Source organism: Oncorhynchus mykiss, chromosome 9 (genome assembly GCF_057628025.1).
Source record: "Oncorhynchus mykiss isolate SJ-2025 chromosome 9, ASM5762802v1, whole genome shotgun sequence".
Lineage (NCBI taxonomy): Eukaryota > Metazoa > Chordata > Actinopteri > Salmoniformes > Salmonidae > Oncorhynchus > Oncorhynchus mykiss.
This window is the reverse complement of record NC_143030.1, coordinates 71,952,806-71,969,941: the sequence shown is the minus strand read 5'-3', so window position 1 is coordinate 71,969,941 and position 17,136 is coordinate 71,952,806. Positions and strand designations below refer to the sequence as shown.

The following is a 17,136-nucleotide window of genomic DNA, read 5'->3' as shown; positions in this document are numbered from 1 at the left end:
CGGGAGTCCCATAGGGCGGCGCACAATTGGCCCAACGTCGTCCGGGTTAGGGGAGGGTTTGGCCGGGGTAGGCCTTCATTGTAAATAAGATGTTGTTCTTAACTGACTTGCCTAGTTAAATAAAGGTTCAAAATAAATTAAAGCACAAGGGCGATGCGCACAAGTTGGTGGCAGAACAAAAGGGAGTTATTTTAGAACGGCAGCAAAAAAAACTATATTTACATGTTGCTTATGAGTGCATTCCCCACACCTTTTGAATTATAATTAGATTTTAAGCCTCCGAAATATTTGTGTCATCATCGCAAATCAACTGCATTACACTTAAAAAACACAAACTTCAACCAGTAAAATGGCTCTTTGGCTAGCTTTTGCTACTGCCTATATCAATGATCGTTAGTATTCTAGCTAACAACTGCTCCATCAAAATTGTTACTTTGAAAGTTCACAACCAAATACAATCTTAGGTACTGTTCAAGCAAGAATGAAAACATAATTGTAAGAATATGAGAACCACAAAAAGTTATGTTTAGAAATAATAAAAATGTAAACCTAGCCTTTGTTGAATGGGTGCAGATGGTGATGGCTTTCTTAGTGCCGCCAACTGTCGCGCGCATCTATGCGTAAATGTCAGTGTGTCGTGTACTGGAAAAGGGTATTTTGGGTTAGTTAGTTAGTTGGGTAATGAAAAATGGCAAACATTTTCCCATGTTGTAATCACAAAGTGTAATGGCTCTATATACTACTGTTCAGTTGGGGGCAGTAATGCAACATATTGGATGCCAACCGCGGTTATAAAACCCACTGAAGAAGAAGAACATGCGCAGTTTGAGCTACTCCGGGAAGTGACGTTACAGGCTAGCTCAGTGCTGCCACCTCTCATTGTCTATCTCAAATTGAAGGTCGACTGGGGTACTGCATGCTGCCATTAGCAACTAAATTATCCTTATAACTTCTGTACGTGATTTTTTAAATCATCGTTTCAAGGACATACATCTGGTGTATTAGAAGCAACTATTGGTACCATGATTGTCTTCTAAACATGTTGTTCTTTACACGAAGTTTGCCATTTTCCATTCACTATAACGGGGATCCTGTTTGCCGCTAACAATGCCTGCAGTACCGCGGTCGACCGTGAACTTCCATGGCTTCAATGACATGGGGGGCAGTCGTTCTCTCCTGCCTCGCCAGAAAGCCCCTAGCTTACGTAGGAAGCGCAGTTGTTCTCGCGAGATTCAAACCTACCCAGCTCGCTAGTGCAAGATGGAGAAGTGAAATTTACACGCATCTAAGGTAAGCAACTATATGCATATCTTCGTTAACATTGGGCTCTAGTATGATGAAATTTTGAAATGAGGAGTCTTTAAAAACGGTTCATATTGGTTTGATAGTGCTAAGCAGGGGTCTGAAATGCGCGTCGTTTTAGGCTAAAACACGGACATTCTGCTGTGTGAACCGCCATTATTAATTTAGCCATGGACCATGCATACATAGTCCCACCAGAGTTTTCTCTTTGGTCCCTCTGAGTGAAAAACCACTGTGGAAAATATAATTTAAAAACTCTGTCGTTGCGATGCGCTATACACGCGCTACAAACACACTGCAGCTTGCGTGTTTTCTGAAAAGCTAGCTAACCTAGCTTGCTATGTTTCCTGTATTTTGTGTAGGGTAAAGGCATTTTGCAAGAGGCAGATGCCCTTTGCTTTGAGATTTACAATGAGTTAGTCGATTAACCATGTAAACACGAACCTCAGCGGCAGAGAATCAGATATCCCGTTACAACTAACTACTACTCGTCGAGGAGCTAGTCGAGATTGCGGATGAAAGTTTAGCAGAAAACCGACACCAATGTAAAGAGGCTAGCGAGTTACTAGGCTAGCTAACGCTGGACATCACATTATGCCGGTATTTTGATTGACAGGTCGTTTGTTTTACGAGGAGATCCTAGAAATGGTATTCAGAACTGAGCAGAACAGCCAGAACACATTCAGTTATGACTAGTAAGTAGAGGTTGATTTAGGTCAGATCAGCCCATTTGAAATAAAATGATATTGTTGACATTGTGTGAATAGTCAGTAACATTCGAGTTGTTCATATTTGATTATTAATAAGCCGTCTTTTTTTACATTTCTCATGAGCCTTTAGATTGAAATGTCATCCAGTTTCACAAACTGCCTTACAATATTCCATTTGCTTTTCCATTTTGTTTTTTTAACCTTTATTTAACTAAGCAAGTCACTTATTTACAATTATGGTCTAGGAACAGTGGGTTAACTGCCTTGTTCAGGGGCAGAAAGAAAGATTTTGACCTTGTCAGCTTGGGGATTCGATCTAGCAACCTTTCGGCCCAATGCTCTAACCACTAGGCTACCTGCCACCCCATCTATGACAGTTCCCTCATATCCTTCAGCTTCATTCGAATAGGTAGGCCAACCATTGTCTTAATTGTTTTTTGTTCATCTATAGGTTTGGTATGTCCCCTTAGGAGCCCAGCATTAAAAAAAAAAACACTTTGCTCAATAGATGTGCTTGTTTTTAGGCTCTCAGATTGTTTTAGGAGACCAGACAAAACAATGCTAAGGAGGAGGAAATGATGGTGAAACTAGTGAACCAAAGCAGTTTCTGGTATGTACCAACTACTGGTAGTATTGTAAACTACTATAATTTACAATAAGTATTAATCTCTTCTAACAAAGTTGTCGTTCTTCTGTCATCATTTTATTATGCTATTTATCTAACTAAAATAATTAGGGGATGAACTTGAGAATATTGTTTACCTACAACATGTTTCATTTGACTTTGAATTGTAGCTAAAAGCATTGTGGCCATCAGAAAGCCATTTGAATAGCAATGCAGTCTCATTGATGTCAGACAAACAGCAGCAGATTGAGATTCTTCCAGTGATTTGCTTTTATGTATTCCACTGTCTTCGAGAGACCATTGTTTGCCTTCTGACATCCTCATGTCACATAGTGTGGTTATCCTTCTTGCTGCAGGGCTCTAAGGAGGCTTTCACACAAAATTGGTTTGGAGTTCATTTACCACTTTTAGTTTGGTTAGTGTTCACACCAGTCGAAACTATCTGCGCACTAAACAACGCACCATGGTTCTCTCAAAAAGGGTGGTCACAGCCTGATTCCATTTGTGCAGTGATGCGGTTCGCGCCAGGTGAGAATTCCAAACACAGGAAAAGAACCAGAGGCGAGCTATATTATTTGTTTGACTGCGATTGTTTGATGAAATGGATACATCATCGTAATTTCATATCCCGGGGATTTTGGCTACTGAATATAGCCTTTTCACTTCACAGTTAGAGCAGCTATTATGCTATTTCCTGTTATTCTTGGAAGGCCAAATTAATATGAAGCTTGGGGTGCAAGTGATGCTTAATTTCATGATAATCATAAATGGATTTAACGTGAGCATTTTGTGCAAAATAAACTAATTACTAGCATGAACACATGATTTTGTTTAGGCCTTTTAGCTTGTTTGACATTTTGCAATGTGAAACCAACCGGACCAAATTGGGGGGGGGATACAATGTAACATAATCTAACTCTGATTTGAACTATAGCTCAGAATTATGTGTGAAAACGCCCTATGGTTGAGGCCAGACTGTACGTGGAGAATGGACAACATTTAGAATCAATGTATTTTGGTCCGTGTGTGACGTATAAAATGCCCTCTTTACTAATTGGCTGAAGGGGGGGGAATACATTCTTGGCCAATACTAATAATTGGCCAAGAATGCATATAGAGGAAACCACTGAAATTGTAAGAATATGGACCGATCATCTCAGCTGCGGCTCCCATTGTGAAAGCATTTGAATTCACGAATACAGATCAAATTAACGGGCCAGTCTGGCCTCACCTTAATGCTGCAATTGCTTTGGCAAATAGAAGAGAACCCAACAGTTTTAATTGCGTTCATCGAATACATTTTACTAGATTGGAGATGTATACATAGACAGACAGGATTTCCTGTCAAAATGCCAAAAGTATGTTTGCTCACCTGCTGATGTTTTACACTTATGAAGTGTTGCTTGCTAAATGATAGTGGAGATGAGTTCTGACTATGTTGGTACCTTCAGCTTATTCAGAGGATAATGTTACTCTAGTTACAGGGTGGATGGATGGTGACTTGTGTTAATAGAAGATCTATAGATACAACTCTTATGATAAAGACAATATATGCACAATTTGGTTGCTGAGATTTTGTGGTTGCTGGATAGGGGCTTAATAAAATGTGTCGGTACTCTATAAAAGGCCATAGGGGGTGTTTTGATAGTTACTGTTTTCAGAAAGTAATACTTGATGTGGGGGAAAATAATCTCCACCCCAAAGTATATTTTTTTTACTGAGTAACAAACAGGAATTCAAATCCTAGATGTTTCTGCTGTTACAATGGAAAACATGGAGATATTTGTATTTAACTTTTGTACAGAAACTTGCAGCAGATATTCCCACACAAAATATGAACATGTTTTAGAGGGATGGAGAAATGAACGCCCATCTCCTAACTAGCTACGCAAATTTGATGAACTAAAACTGAAATACACCACCAACTCGCTGTCACGTTAGGTCCGTATGGGGGAATGATTCAGCTGGTTATTAAACGTTTCGGCTAGCTAACCAACCAACCGGCTAGCCAGCGCGGTAAGTGAGAGCGTATTTTTATCCACTTCAAGCATAATATTTTGGGAGGAGGTATGGTAAAACATAAACGACTGATTCGTTCACGTCTGGTCGGGTGTGACTGTTGCCAGCCAGCTAGCGAGTTGTGTGAACGGTTTGTGTATTGTTACGGATGCAGGAGAGGACGGGCTTCTTGTGAGGCCTACTGCAGCCGGGCGCTAAATTTAACGGCGTGTTACACCGTTTGAGGAATGAGGAAAATACTCGCGGTAGCGGCGGTTGAATCTCTCAACTTGTCATTGCTAGGATTAGCATAGCTTGTTAATTTGCTAGCTAGTTTACCACACATTTCGTTAGATACGTCTTATTTGCTATTGTATCGCGTATTAGATATGTGTTGACATCCTCAAAAGCAATATTGATTGAAATGGCTAGTTAGCCAGTTCCCCACTGTCACCCAGCTAGCTAACTAGCTGCTAACTAACCTCCTACCCGGACATTTGGGCTTAACGAGAATTTACTCTTGTTCTTTCGATGAGGTATGCAATACATATTTATTATTACAGTTTAGCGAACTAACCGACTTTATTATCCATTAGCCAGTTAGCCCCGTTAGCTAGTGAACTCTCCCCCTTTTTTTTATTAGCTAGCTAGCTAATAATTTCCTTACCGCAGTAGCTAGCCTGCTACAGTAATGTTAGCTAACTAACAGTTGCCTAACTACCATTCGGTTGATGCTCTTTTCGTGTATGCTTTATTTGATAACGCCAGCTTTGTTTTGGATAGGAACATGCTTGTCTGGTGTTAGACTAGCTAGCTAATTTTGTTACGTTGAGTATGACCGCGGTGTGTAGAGAACGTCAATGTTAGCTAGATAGCTAATGCTGGCCGTATACTCACGTTGTTGTTGAATGTAGTAACTTTGCTAACGTTAGTTAGCCAATTGCGACGTTCTCAGATTCTACGGTCTATTGGTGAACATTCATTGAAGTTTAAATGCTTTTAAAGCACTTTTCTTGACAGGTTAGAGACATTAAACTGGTAACGTGTGATATTTTTGACTAGTTCTGTGCGGGAATCTTTCAGCTATATTCAGTTATGTTGTAATGTAGATTAATATAGCTAACATATTAGTTATCTTGTTCATCAAGATATTGTATCAGCAAGGTTTTCAAATGCTTGGAACCTGCTGAGCAAACCCCCCGAATCCAGTCAATTGCAAACAGGTTGAGGGTAGCTGGCAACAATAGTCTTTCTGATTTGTCTGGGGTTTGTCGTGAACCAAGCCTTAGAGAGATAATGTGATAATGACCCATGTTTGATAGTAAGTTGCTCAGAGATATACTGGTGGAAATGTGCCATGTTTCTCAACATTGTATTGATTGGAACTGTGTGGATGCGCAACTGTCCTATACTTTTGAACCCACACTTGGCTGTCTTGCTCAGAAGCTGTGTCCAGACTGTTACCTAATTGTATAGGCTACATGATTTGAATCTGCACCACTGAGCAAATAGATTTTCCTAGCTAGGCCCTCCTTGGTTGTTCTGTCTGTCTCTGTCTGTGTTCGAGTTCAGTAAAATACGTTTTTAAACCAGGACCATCCAAAAAATCTGCATTTTAAACCATTTCACCTGTTTTTATATTTGTTTATTTATTTTACTTCAATAGAGTGATCAGGGGTGTGCAACTATAATTTTCCTTAACAGAAAATACATTATTGCAACACATTCGGCATAAATTAGCTTGATTTTCACAAGATGACAACAGAAGTGCAACGCTATTTGGCTAGCAGCCACACAAGTAAATGAGCTTACAATGAAAAATGGCCATATTTCTGTTTATCATAAAAATAATGCAGCCAGCTACATTTCCTAATGTTTTGCTTGAAATTAATCTTGCATTTCACTTGAGGCTACACCAAGAAAAGCACCACAGAAAAGTAGCTAGACATCAGCTGTCTGCTGATAGATCTCATCCGATTGAAGTGCAACTGAAGTGTCAAATTAGTCTTCTGCAGAGCAGAAATTACAATAAGAAGCGTTATAGATATGTGTTTACAAAATGCAGCAAGATATTTCTTATGCATTATCTTTTTTCCTCATGGACAAATGCAGAATTCTGCATTAACACGACCCCTGGTTGGACAAGAGAAGCCCATTTTTCATGGGAGGAATGTTTTTTTGATTAGGGCCTAATGTCTAAATGTGTAAGTTAGGGTTAGACAAGTTTATTTTAAACTTCTCGCTATTCTCTCCCTTACAAGTGTTGAAAGGCTTGTACGGAAATTAGTGCCTTGACACAGGATAAAAATGTTTTTAGTATTTCATAATGCCTTTATCTTTATGTGAATGACTGTCTTTCTCCTGTTTTAGGCATTGTGAATGAAACATGCTGTTAAGTGGGTATTGCCAAATTACTTAACTGTAAGTGACACTTGTATATATTGTTTCTTCTCAAAAATACCCATTGCATAAACTCCATTTCAGTCTGAAATGAATTAAACTTACCATCTACTATTTAACTTCTCATTTGTTGTTGCTAGACTAGATGTAAGGCCTACATTTGCAACTGTACACAACAGCACAATTTCCATGGAAACACACATGCATTGTTTTTCTACAGACTGCATGTTAATCTATAATGTCCTGCATTCCAACAGGCGCATCAGATAGAAGCTATTGACAATGAAGGTTGACAGAAGCAAGTTAAAGAAAACCCCCACTGAAGCTGTGAGTGCATCTCAATGTTGTCTCTGTCTGTAGTCCCTGTTGGACCCGGGCCTGCACTCTACATCCTTTACAGTCTCCCCCTCCTCTCTTGCCCCCTCTTCCTCACAGCCTGCAGACTGCAGGACGCTCATAGAGAAGCTTAAGGGATGCCGCGACGAGCAACTGCTGTTGGAGCTGCAGCACATCAAGACCTGGAATATTGGCAAGGTGAGCAGGAGGGAGAGGCACTTTACAAATGATTTGTTAATGTGACGTTCATTCTTTGTATTAGATCATAATTTCATTCATAGGCAGTACTTTACCTGATCAGGTAAATGTATAGAAATGTTTCAGATTTCTCAGAACCAATTTAAGGAACGTTTCAGGTTTCTCTGAACCGTTTTAAGCTTCCTCCTCGATTTAATATTAGGCGTTTTAGTCCAGGACCAGGCTTAATCTGGGTCTGGGAAACAAGCGCTGTATTATACTGACATGACCGTGAATTGGCGTCACCGGGGATATATCCTCGTTCAACTGGGCTGTAGAACAAACTATCCTCTGACATGTAACAGCTATATTCATGACCTTTCTATCTGTAAAGTTCCACAACGTTTGTCTGCTGAACGTGGCCCAGGTGTTGATGCTGAATCAGCAGAATGTTAGCTCTATCTAAAGTGATTTCTTGAGTCCTCACCTGCCCCTATCTTCTCCAGTGTGAGCTGTACCACTGGGTGGACCTGCTGGACCGTTTCGATGGGATCCTGTGTGACGCGGGCCAGACGGTGGAAAACATGTCCTGGCTGCTGGTGTGTGACCGGCCGGACAACGGGCAGCTCAAAGCCCTGCTGTTGGCCGTGCTCAACTTCACCGCCCTGCTCATCGAGTACAGCTTCTCCAGGCACCTTTACAGCTCTATAGAGGTAGGAGTAGGACCACTCTCCAGTTGACACAATGACCATGGACAGTAGGACCACTCTCCAGTTGACACAATGACCAGGGACAGTAGGACCACTCTCCAGTTGACACAATGACCAGGGACAGTAGGACCACTCTCCAGTTGACACAATGACCAGGGACAGTAGGACCACTCTCCAGTTGACACAATGACCAGGGACAGTAGGACCACTCTCCAGTTGACACAATGACCAGGGACAGTAGGACCACTCTCCAGTTGACACAATGACCAGGGACAGTAGGACCACTCTCCAGTTGACACAGTGACCAGGGACAGTAGGACCACCTCTCCAGTTGACACAATGACCAGGGACAGTAGGACCACCTCTCCAGTTGACACAATGACCAGGGACAGTAGGACCACCTCTCCAGTTGACACAATGACCAGGGTCATGTTTAGTAGATCATACTGAATATTAAACTGTGGACCACTTCTTATTGGACAAGTTCATGTTCAGGCTGCCTCCCCTTTTCACTTCCTTTAAACATTTTCTCTCTTCTGACACAACCCATTTGTTCACAATGACGTGGTTTCCTCTTCTGTTGGTTGGGTGAAGTGGGCCTCCCTGCTTAGCTTTGTTGGGACCCACTTGCCTAAAATAGTTTCACCTCTTGGTTTAAATTGACAGTTTTGCTGCTAGAGAGTGTTGCTTTGGGGGCCTTTGTAAAATAATCCAGGAAACACATTGCAATAACATGTCCTGAGTAAAGGTTAAATTAATAAACTGTTTCTTCCTCTCTGGGTGATGCACCTGTCACAAACCTAGGTGGAATGAGCCAAACAGTCTTTCACTTTCTCTCCTCACAGCACTTGACTACCCTGTTAGCGTCATGTGACATGCAGGTGGTGCTGTCTGTGCTGAACCTCCTGTACGTGTTCAGTAAACGCTCCAACTACATCACCAGACTGGGCTCTGACAAGAGGACCCCTCTGCTGGCACGCCTCCAACATCTGGCTGAGGTACCGTACAGGTGGCAGAATGAGAACATGTTATCAGATATCCTGAGGAAGACATGCTTGTTGATGCTTTTCTTCTGCATGTCCATGTTAAACCGACTAAACGTTGATAATGAGTGACATAGCCGTTTGTTTTTGGCTTTCAGTCTTACAGGTTTTCAACATGCAAGCCACAGCTTATTTTGATGTTAGCACTTGGTGTTGTATTTCAAAACCAACTGGCCAACCGTATAGAGCAGTAGAGTAAAAATGATTCTCTGTTAATGTATTTGCCTTGATATTTAGCCTAGGTAATGAAGCGATTTGGATAGGTGGTCTGATGTGTGACGTTATTCCTGTAGAGTTGGGGAGGGAAGGAGAATGGCTTCGGTCTGGCCGAGTGCTGCAGGGACCTGCCTATGACGGTGAGGCTGAACCTTTATCATTGTCACAATCTGTAAAGGCTTGCGGTCTCCAGACAATCAGCTCATTTGCTTTGTAATGATTACATTTCCCATTATGACTGTCAAATGATACTGATGATGTTAGTTTCTATCACCCCCCCACGACTCACCTATCCTCTGTTTGCATCCTTCACCTGTCTCCTTCCACATTCACCCCCTCCTTCCACATCTCTTCTCTTGCCATCCCCCATCCCTGTAATGGTGACCTGAGCAGAAGTACCCTCCCAGTGCCACCACACTGCACTTTGAGTTCTATGCTGAACCTGGCCCTGAGGTCAAAGTGGAGAGGAAGGTAAAGACTGACACATTTCCTTGTACTCTACCAGAAAACAAATATTAGTGGGCCACTAATGCATGTCCCCGGTCTTTAGTAAGGCATGTCTTATGAGTGGATTTATTGACCATTTGTGAACTTTCTCTCTGCCTGACAGACCAGCAGTAACACATTACACTACATTCACATCGAACAGCTCGACAAGGTAAGGAACAAATGTTGTCTATTTTCTCAGAGCATTTAATGATTTAAACGAAGACTGAACAGAAGTAAATGTACCTTTTTTATTTGTTTAGGACTTCGCTGCTTTTCTTACATTGATCCTACATTCATATTAAAGAAACCAACCTATCCCCCAGGCCAAATTCAGATGTTCCTGATATTCTATGTTGTCTTTCCAGATCTCTGAGAGTCCCAGTGAGATCATGGAGTCACTTACAGTGATGTATAACATCCCTAAAGACAAGCAGACCCTGCTGTTCACACACATCAGACTGGCCCATGGCTTCTCCAACCACAAGAAGAGACTGCAGGCCGTGCAGGCCAGGCTCCACGCCATCTCTATACTGGGTAAGAGGGAGGGAGGGAGGGAGTGTGTGCTGCCTCAATATAGTTCAAAAGAGGTTATAATTGATTGGATTTATGTAGAGCTTTATCTGGACTCTCAGACCGTCATTCACTGCCAATGACATGGTGCTTTTCTACATCACCATTACAAGTTCTATGTTCAGTCGGTAATCAGTGCTTATGTCTCTGTGATGTTTACCTGTGTGTCCGAATTGTCTGTCTGATGCGTCAAATCCAATTTCCCCTCTGGGGATTAATGCAGTCAATTCATTTCATCCATTACATGTCGATCACTCTTTGAAATGAGTTTGCGTGGTAGTTAATTGTATTGTGGGGTTCTTTCCCTCCACAGTGTACTCCAATGCACTCCAGGAGTCGGCCAACAGTATTCTCTACAACGGCTTGATAGAGGAGCTGGTAGATGTGCTACAGATTACAGACAAACAGCTTGTGGTAAGAAATTACATTCTTTCTCCTTTCCACTCTATCCTGCTGTCCTCTGCCCCTAATGGGGTGGTGGGTCTGTGTCACATACCAATAGTAGGTGTGAAATTGGAGCCAATATTGTGACTGCAATCATGTCATATTATAGACTAGTATCAGATGTCACTGCATTGTAGTTAATGTAACTAATACAAGACCGTGATCATTACAATATGATTGCAATGTGGTTTGTGGTCAGATTTGACAATACAATCATGATTGTCTTGGCATTGTATATGTACCTAAAGAGTTTCCACAGTCATGGACAATCCTGGAAATAATGATATCTTGAAAGTCCAGGAAAACATACCTTTTGGCCTATATGTAATCCTCTATGCAGTTCTATAGTTTCATGAATACCCTGTCTCTTTCCTCAGGACATAAAGGCAGCGTCTTTACGCACCTTAACATCCATAGTGCACCTGGAGAGGACGCCCAAGCTGTCCAACATAATCGACTGCACCGGCACAGCCTCCTACCACGGCTTCCTGCCTGTGCTGGTGCGCAACTGCATACAGGCCATGATCGGTGAGTGGTCTAGCTGAGTGGTCTATTGATTTGAACTTGGACTGATTTTGATGCCAGTCCAATGAGAACCAGTCTTTACAATTTAGCCATTTATCACACATTCTTATCCAGAGCCACTTAGTTAGATAGGTGCAACAATGGAGTAACACATCTTCAGAGTTGGTGTTATGGTCGGATATGACTGTTGTACTAAGTTCTGAAAAGAAACTCTTAAGAACTATTCTTCAGCCTCCCGGGTGGCGCAGTGGTTAAGGGTGCTGTACTGCAGCGCCAGCTGTGCCATCGGAGTCCCTGGGTTCACCCCCAGGCTCTGTCGTAACCGGCCGCGACCGGGAGGTCCGTGGGGCGACGCACGTCCGGGTTAGGGAGGGCTTGGTCGGTAGGGATGTCCTTGTCTCATCGCGCACCAGCGACTCCTGTGGCGGGCCGGGCGCAGTGCGCGCTAACCAAGGTTGCCAGGTGCACAGTGTTTCCTCGGACACATTGGTGCGGCCGGCTTCCGGGTTGGATGCGCGCTGTGTTAAGAAGCAGTGCGGCTGGTTGGGTTGTGTATCGGAGGACGCATGACTTTCAACCTTCGTCTCTCCCGAGCCCGTACGTACGGAAGTTGTAGCGATGAGACAAGTAGCTACTAACAATTGGAGACCAAGGGGTAAAAAAAAAAAAGGGGTAAAAATTCAACAACAAAAAAAAAGGAACTATTCTTCAAGACAAGATGGGTATTTTGGTCTCCTGTCACTAGTAGAGTCCAGTGGAGGCTGATGGACCCAGCTCTAGGAAGCAAGGCTGCCTAAACAAATGGGCAACTGCACTGAAAGGCCTGCAACAAAAATAATTAATTGAGGTGACCGTTGAACAGAGTTCAATATCCCTGACTGTGCCTCTAACCTGCGGTGGGTGTTTGTCTCCTCAGACCCTCTGATGGAGCCGTACCCGCACCAGTTTGCCACTGCTTTGTTCTCCTTCCTCTACCACCTGGCCAGCTATGACGCTGGGGGCGAGGCCTTGGTCTCCTGTGGGATGATGGAAGCCCTGCTCAAGGTAAAGAAACACACTGTCACCTCTGACCTGTCACCTCTGACCTCTGACCACTCACCCTTTTTTATTCTGCTAAGCCGGCCTGGTTTCACGATGTACGTATGCTGCGCAGGTGTCTGACAATTTGAATGATCTGTTGATCGCCAGCATACTCACTTGCTCTGCATGAAGGCTGAACAGATCTAAATATATCCTTCCTGCTTATGGTCCCCATAGGTACGCCAATTAAGCCCCCTTCTGCTCTAAAAGGCTCCATGTAGAGGAGCTTAATTGTTTTCTAAGACAAGAATAGGCTTGGTCTGGGAGTCTGATCCATTGTGCGCATACAAACACAGTCTCAGCTCCCTCTCCCCTCCCTTACTCCCTTCCTCTGTAGGTGATCAAGTTCCTGGGGGATGAGCAGGACCAGATCACGTTTGTCACACGTGCAGTTCGAGTGGTGGACCTCATTACCAACCTGGACATGGCAGCCTTCCAGTCACATACCGGCCTTACCATCTTCATCAGCAGGCTGGAGGTAGGGTCCTTTACACACACATACCCCTAACACACCTACCATTCTGCCTATCTCTGTTGCCCCCAGCCAAAACGCTTTTATTAGTTTAAATTGACATGTTGGTTGCCAGAGGGCTTGGAAGTGGCTTTTGGGGGCCTTTGTGACCCACTTGGGAAATAATAAATGTGTTGCATAAATAACCTGAGTGGGTGACGACGCACCTCACTGCCTGGGACCTGACGCAGCACTCTAGGGGCTCTGTACTCGGCTCAATCTCTGCTGGAACACCCATGTGCCAAAGTCCTGAACTCTTTCCCTCTCTCTCACTCCCACATTGTTCTTTCTTTCTTTCCCTCTTTCACTCTGTCTCTCTGTGCAGCATGAGGTGGACCTGTCTAGAAAAGAATGTCCTTTTGTCATCAAGCCAAAGATCCAGAGACCCAACTCTACCGTGGAATCTGAGGACATGGACACGGACGTGGATGGCCAGTCAGAAAGCTGTAGGCTCCTTTTTATTTTCTATTGTCAATCAGCGGTTCCATACATTGGGCTATAGGCCTACATTTAGTTGAAGAGACCATATGAATTGATCAACATGGTTATAAGATGTTAGTCTAAAATTGGTACCATGTTTTGGTCAGTCAATATAGATCCATTTGATTTACTTTTGTTGAGGGTTAAACGGTATGTGGAGGTACTGTCCAGTAATTGTTCTATAATAGTTAGGTAGCTATGTGTTGTGTTACGGTCATTACCTGCAAACTAATCAATTCCCAAAACTAGAATGTAAGAAGTTAAATAGCCTCCATTTCCCCACATTTTCCTTGCCTTTGTTATGGGTGATAATATAGATCCAGTGTTGGCTGTTGTGGTATGGCTGGGGTCTTATGGCGTTGTGGCTGGGTGTGGTGGTGGTATACTTGAGATCTAAAAAGAACTGGAGACTGCGTCCAGGATGTCCGACTGTTGTTTTCAAGGTAATCTACTCAGGTTCGCGGAACGCTGATTCATGGACTCTATCGTGCTTAAATCTGGTTTATATGGACCAACATGACATGCGCACAAGGAGCAGTGATGACATCATCCAAAAACATGGCAGACACTGGATGAATATAAACTCAGCAAAAAAAGAAACGTCCCTTTTTCAGGACCCTGTCTTTCAAAGATAATTTGTAAAAATCCAAATAACTTCACAGATCTTCATTGTAAAGGGTTCCCATGCATGTTCAATGAACCATAAACAATTAATGCACTTGTGGAACGGTCGTTAAGACACTAACAGCTTACAGACGGTGGGCAATTAAGGTCACAGTTATGAAAACTTAGAACACTAAAGAGGCCTTTCTACTGACTATGAAAAACACCAAAAGAAAGATGCCCAGGGTCCCCGCTCATCTGTGTGAACGTGCCTTAGGCATGCTGCAAGGAAGCATGGGGACTGCAGATGTGGCCACGGCAATAAATTGCAATGCCCGTACTGTGAGACGCCTAAGACGGGGAGACAGGACGGACAGCTGATCGTCCTCGCAGTGGCAGGCCACAGGATCGGTACATCCGAACATCACACCTGAGGTACAGGATGGCAACAACAACTGCCCGAGTTAGACCAGGAACGCACAGTCCCTCCATCAGTGCGCAGACTCTCCGCAATAGACTGAGAGAGGCTGGACTGAGGGCTTGTAGGCCTGTTGTAAGGCAGGTCCTCACGAGACATCACCAGCAACAACGTTGCCTATGGGCACAAACTCACTGTTGCTGGACCAGACAGGACAGGCAAAAAGTGCTCTTCACTGACGAGTCTCATCAGCGGTCATGGTCGGATTCACGTTTATCGTCGAAGGAATAAGCCTTACACAGAGGCCTGTACTCTGGAGCGGGATCGAGGTGGAGGGTCCGTCATGGTCTGCGGCGCTGTGTCACAACATCATCGGACTGAGCTTGTCATTGCAGGCAATCTCAACGCTGTGCGTTACAGGGAAGGCATCCTCCTCCCTCATGTGGTACCCTTCCTGCAGGCTCATCCTGACATGACCTTCCAACATGACAATGCAACCAGCCATACTGCTCGTTCCGTGCATGATTTTCTGCAAGACAGGAATGTAATTGTTCTGCCATGGCCAGTGAAGAGCCCGGATCTCAATCCCATTGAGCAAGTCTGGGACCTGTTGGATCAGAGGGTGATGGATAGGGCCATTCCCCCCCAGAAATGTCTGGGAACTTGCAGATGCCTTTGTGGAAGAGTGGGGTAACATCTCACAACAAGAACTAGCAAATCTGATGCAGTCCATGAGGAGGAGATGCACTGCAGTACTTAATGCAGCTGGTGGCCACACCAGATATTGACTGTTACTTTTGTGTTAGTTTTCTGTTAGTCACATGTCTGTGGAACTTGTTCAGTTTGTCTCAGTTGTTGAATCTTATGTTCATACAAATATTTACACGTGAAGTTGGCTGAAAATAAATGCAGTTGACAGTGAGGACGTTTCTTTTGTTTATAATTGTTTCAGTGCTGAATAAGAGAAATCGGCCTCAGCGACAATTATTGGAGTAATTTAATTGATGTTTTGTGCACAAAGGTGATGACTGTCTTTTTAGTAATTTTTCTATCTGACTTATCTATGGCAATGGTCTTTCTGGGCCGGGCGGCAGTATAAATATAAGGATGTAGATTTGATCAGCCATGCTTATCGGTCTATAGGTCATTTGCATAATTTTGTGGAATTATGGTCATGCATCTTATTACGCCCACAGCATACATGAATATCCTATCAGACAGAGCCAGAGTAACACCTCACTGGAGTGAAACGTGCTTTTGTAAGCCTAGTCATTGAGCAACCTATAACTATTCTAAATGCAATTGCCTTTGATGGCCATGATTGAAAAGGAAAAATATTTCTCAATCTCAACTCGTAATTAAATTGCGCCTCCCATTTGCCATACGATTACATAGCCTGCCTACCGTTGACTATAGCCTATCAGCGCATCACCCACCACTTTGCAATGTGAGCTTGAGGCAGGAATTATCTGAAAGTTTTACTTCAAATAATGACACAGGTCAACCAGCATTTCACATTTCTCTCCTGTTCCGTTGGTTATTATATCAACTTTCTTTCGCTGTCCAGAAGCCCAGGGCACAATCCTAGTCATGTTAGCAACCAATCCAAGTCCACCTCTGTCACATCTGCTCACATTAGGTTTAGAAAAGTTTTTTTTCCAGGGAATTGCGTTGTTTGATTGACTTACCCGCTTCATTACCGAAGTTACAGTCAAAATGCTATAGCCTATAATTGAGCACGTAAGACGATTGGCTTGCTATCGTTACATGCTTTCAATAAGCTCTTGAAGAAAAATGCCCAGTCTTTCTATGCATAGTATCATAGAGGGAGAGGCGAACTAAGAGCTTTCACTCTCACAAATCTGTCCAAAACAAGCCCAATGTGTTTCTACATCGGCTGCCTTCCAAAACAAGCCCAATGTGTTTCTGTCGCCTGCCTTCCAGCCTTGATGACTACCATTGCTAGGGCGGGGAGAAATAAGAATCTCATTATATACAGATCTCTGATAGTATTTTCTGTTGGTCACGTCATTTTACTGTTTATACATATTTTTATACAAACCGGTTTGTTTACCTGTTAATGAGGGTCAGTTTGGTTGACAGCAAAATTTACTGTAATGTACATCCCTATGCAGTATCGAGGCAAAATTTTCGAAGCAGTTGAAACCGTGCTTCTAGACTGGAACCCTGACCCCTCGGGTGTGGTGGCTGTGGTGTGACTGTTGGCTGTGTCTTGGTGACTGTTGGCTGTGTTGTGGTGTGGATGTTGGCTGTGTCTTGGTGACTGTTGGCTGTGTTGTGGAGGTGGTGTGGATGTTGGCTGTGTCTTGGTGACTGTTGGCTGTGGTGTGGTGTGGTGTGGATGTTGGCTGTGTCTTGGTGACTGTTGGCTGTGTTGTGTTGTGGTGTGGATGTTGGCTGTGTCTTGTTGGCTGTGTTGTGGAGGTGGTGACTGTTGGCTGTGTTGTGGCAACGGTGGGGTGGTGGTGTGGCTGTGTT

General features: G+C 43.4%; 1 protein-coding gene across 50 annotated transcripts in view; it reads left to right on the top strand.

The window, feature by feature from the left end:
- The first annotated feature begins 868 nt into the window (after nucleotides 1-868).
- The window catches only part of LOC110531242 (E3 ubiquitin-protein ligase HUWE1), a 91,417-nt gene continuing 75,149 nt past the window's right edge, over nucleotides 869-17,136 (top strand). For all 50 annotated transcript variants that reach the window (XM_090185291.1, XM_090185257.1, XM_090185290.1 and 47 more), the window contains exons 1-16: nucleotides 869-1,290; nucleotides 2,537-2,622; nucleotides 7,006-7,056; nucleotides 7,293-7,362; nucleotides 7,471-7,569; nucleotides 8,055-8,261; nucleotides 9,104-9,256; nucleotides 9,595-9,657; nucleotides 9,911-9,988; nucleotides 10,128-10,175; nucleotides 10,372-10,540; nucleotides 10,890-10,990; nucleotides 11,398-11,548; nucleotides 12,462-12,589; nucleotides 12,963-13,103; nucleotides 13,462-13,582. In XM_090185291.1, the coding sequence (XP_090041417.1) occupies nucleotides 7,318-7,362; nucleotides 7,471-7,569; nucleotides 8,055-8,261; nucleotides 9,104-9,256; nucleotides 9,595-9,657; nucleotides 9,911-9,988; nucleotides 10,128-10,175; nucleotides 10,372-10,540; nucleotides 10,890-10,990; nucleotides 11,398-11,548; nucleotides 12,462-12,589; nucleotides 12,963-13,103; nucleotides 13,462-13,582 (1,504 nt within the window). In that variant the 5' untranslated portion in view covers nucleotides 869-1,290; nucleotides 2,537-2,622; nucleotides 7,006-7,056; nucleotides 7,293-7,317. The remainder of the gene's footprint in view (nucleotides 1,291-2,536; nucleotides 2,623-7,005; nucleotides 7,057-7,292; nucleotides 7,363-7,470; nucleotides 7,570-8,054; nucleotides 8,262-9,103; nucleotides 9,257-9,594; nucleotides 9,658-9,910; nucleotides 9,989-10,127; nucleotides 10,176-10,371; nucleotides 10,541-10,889; nucleotides 10,991-11,397; nucleotides 11,549-12,461; nucleotides 12,590-12,962; nucleotides 13,104-13,461; nucleotides 13,583-17,136) is intronic.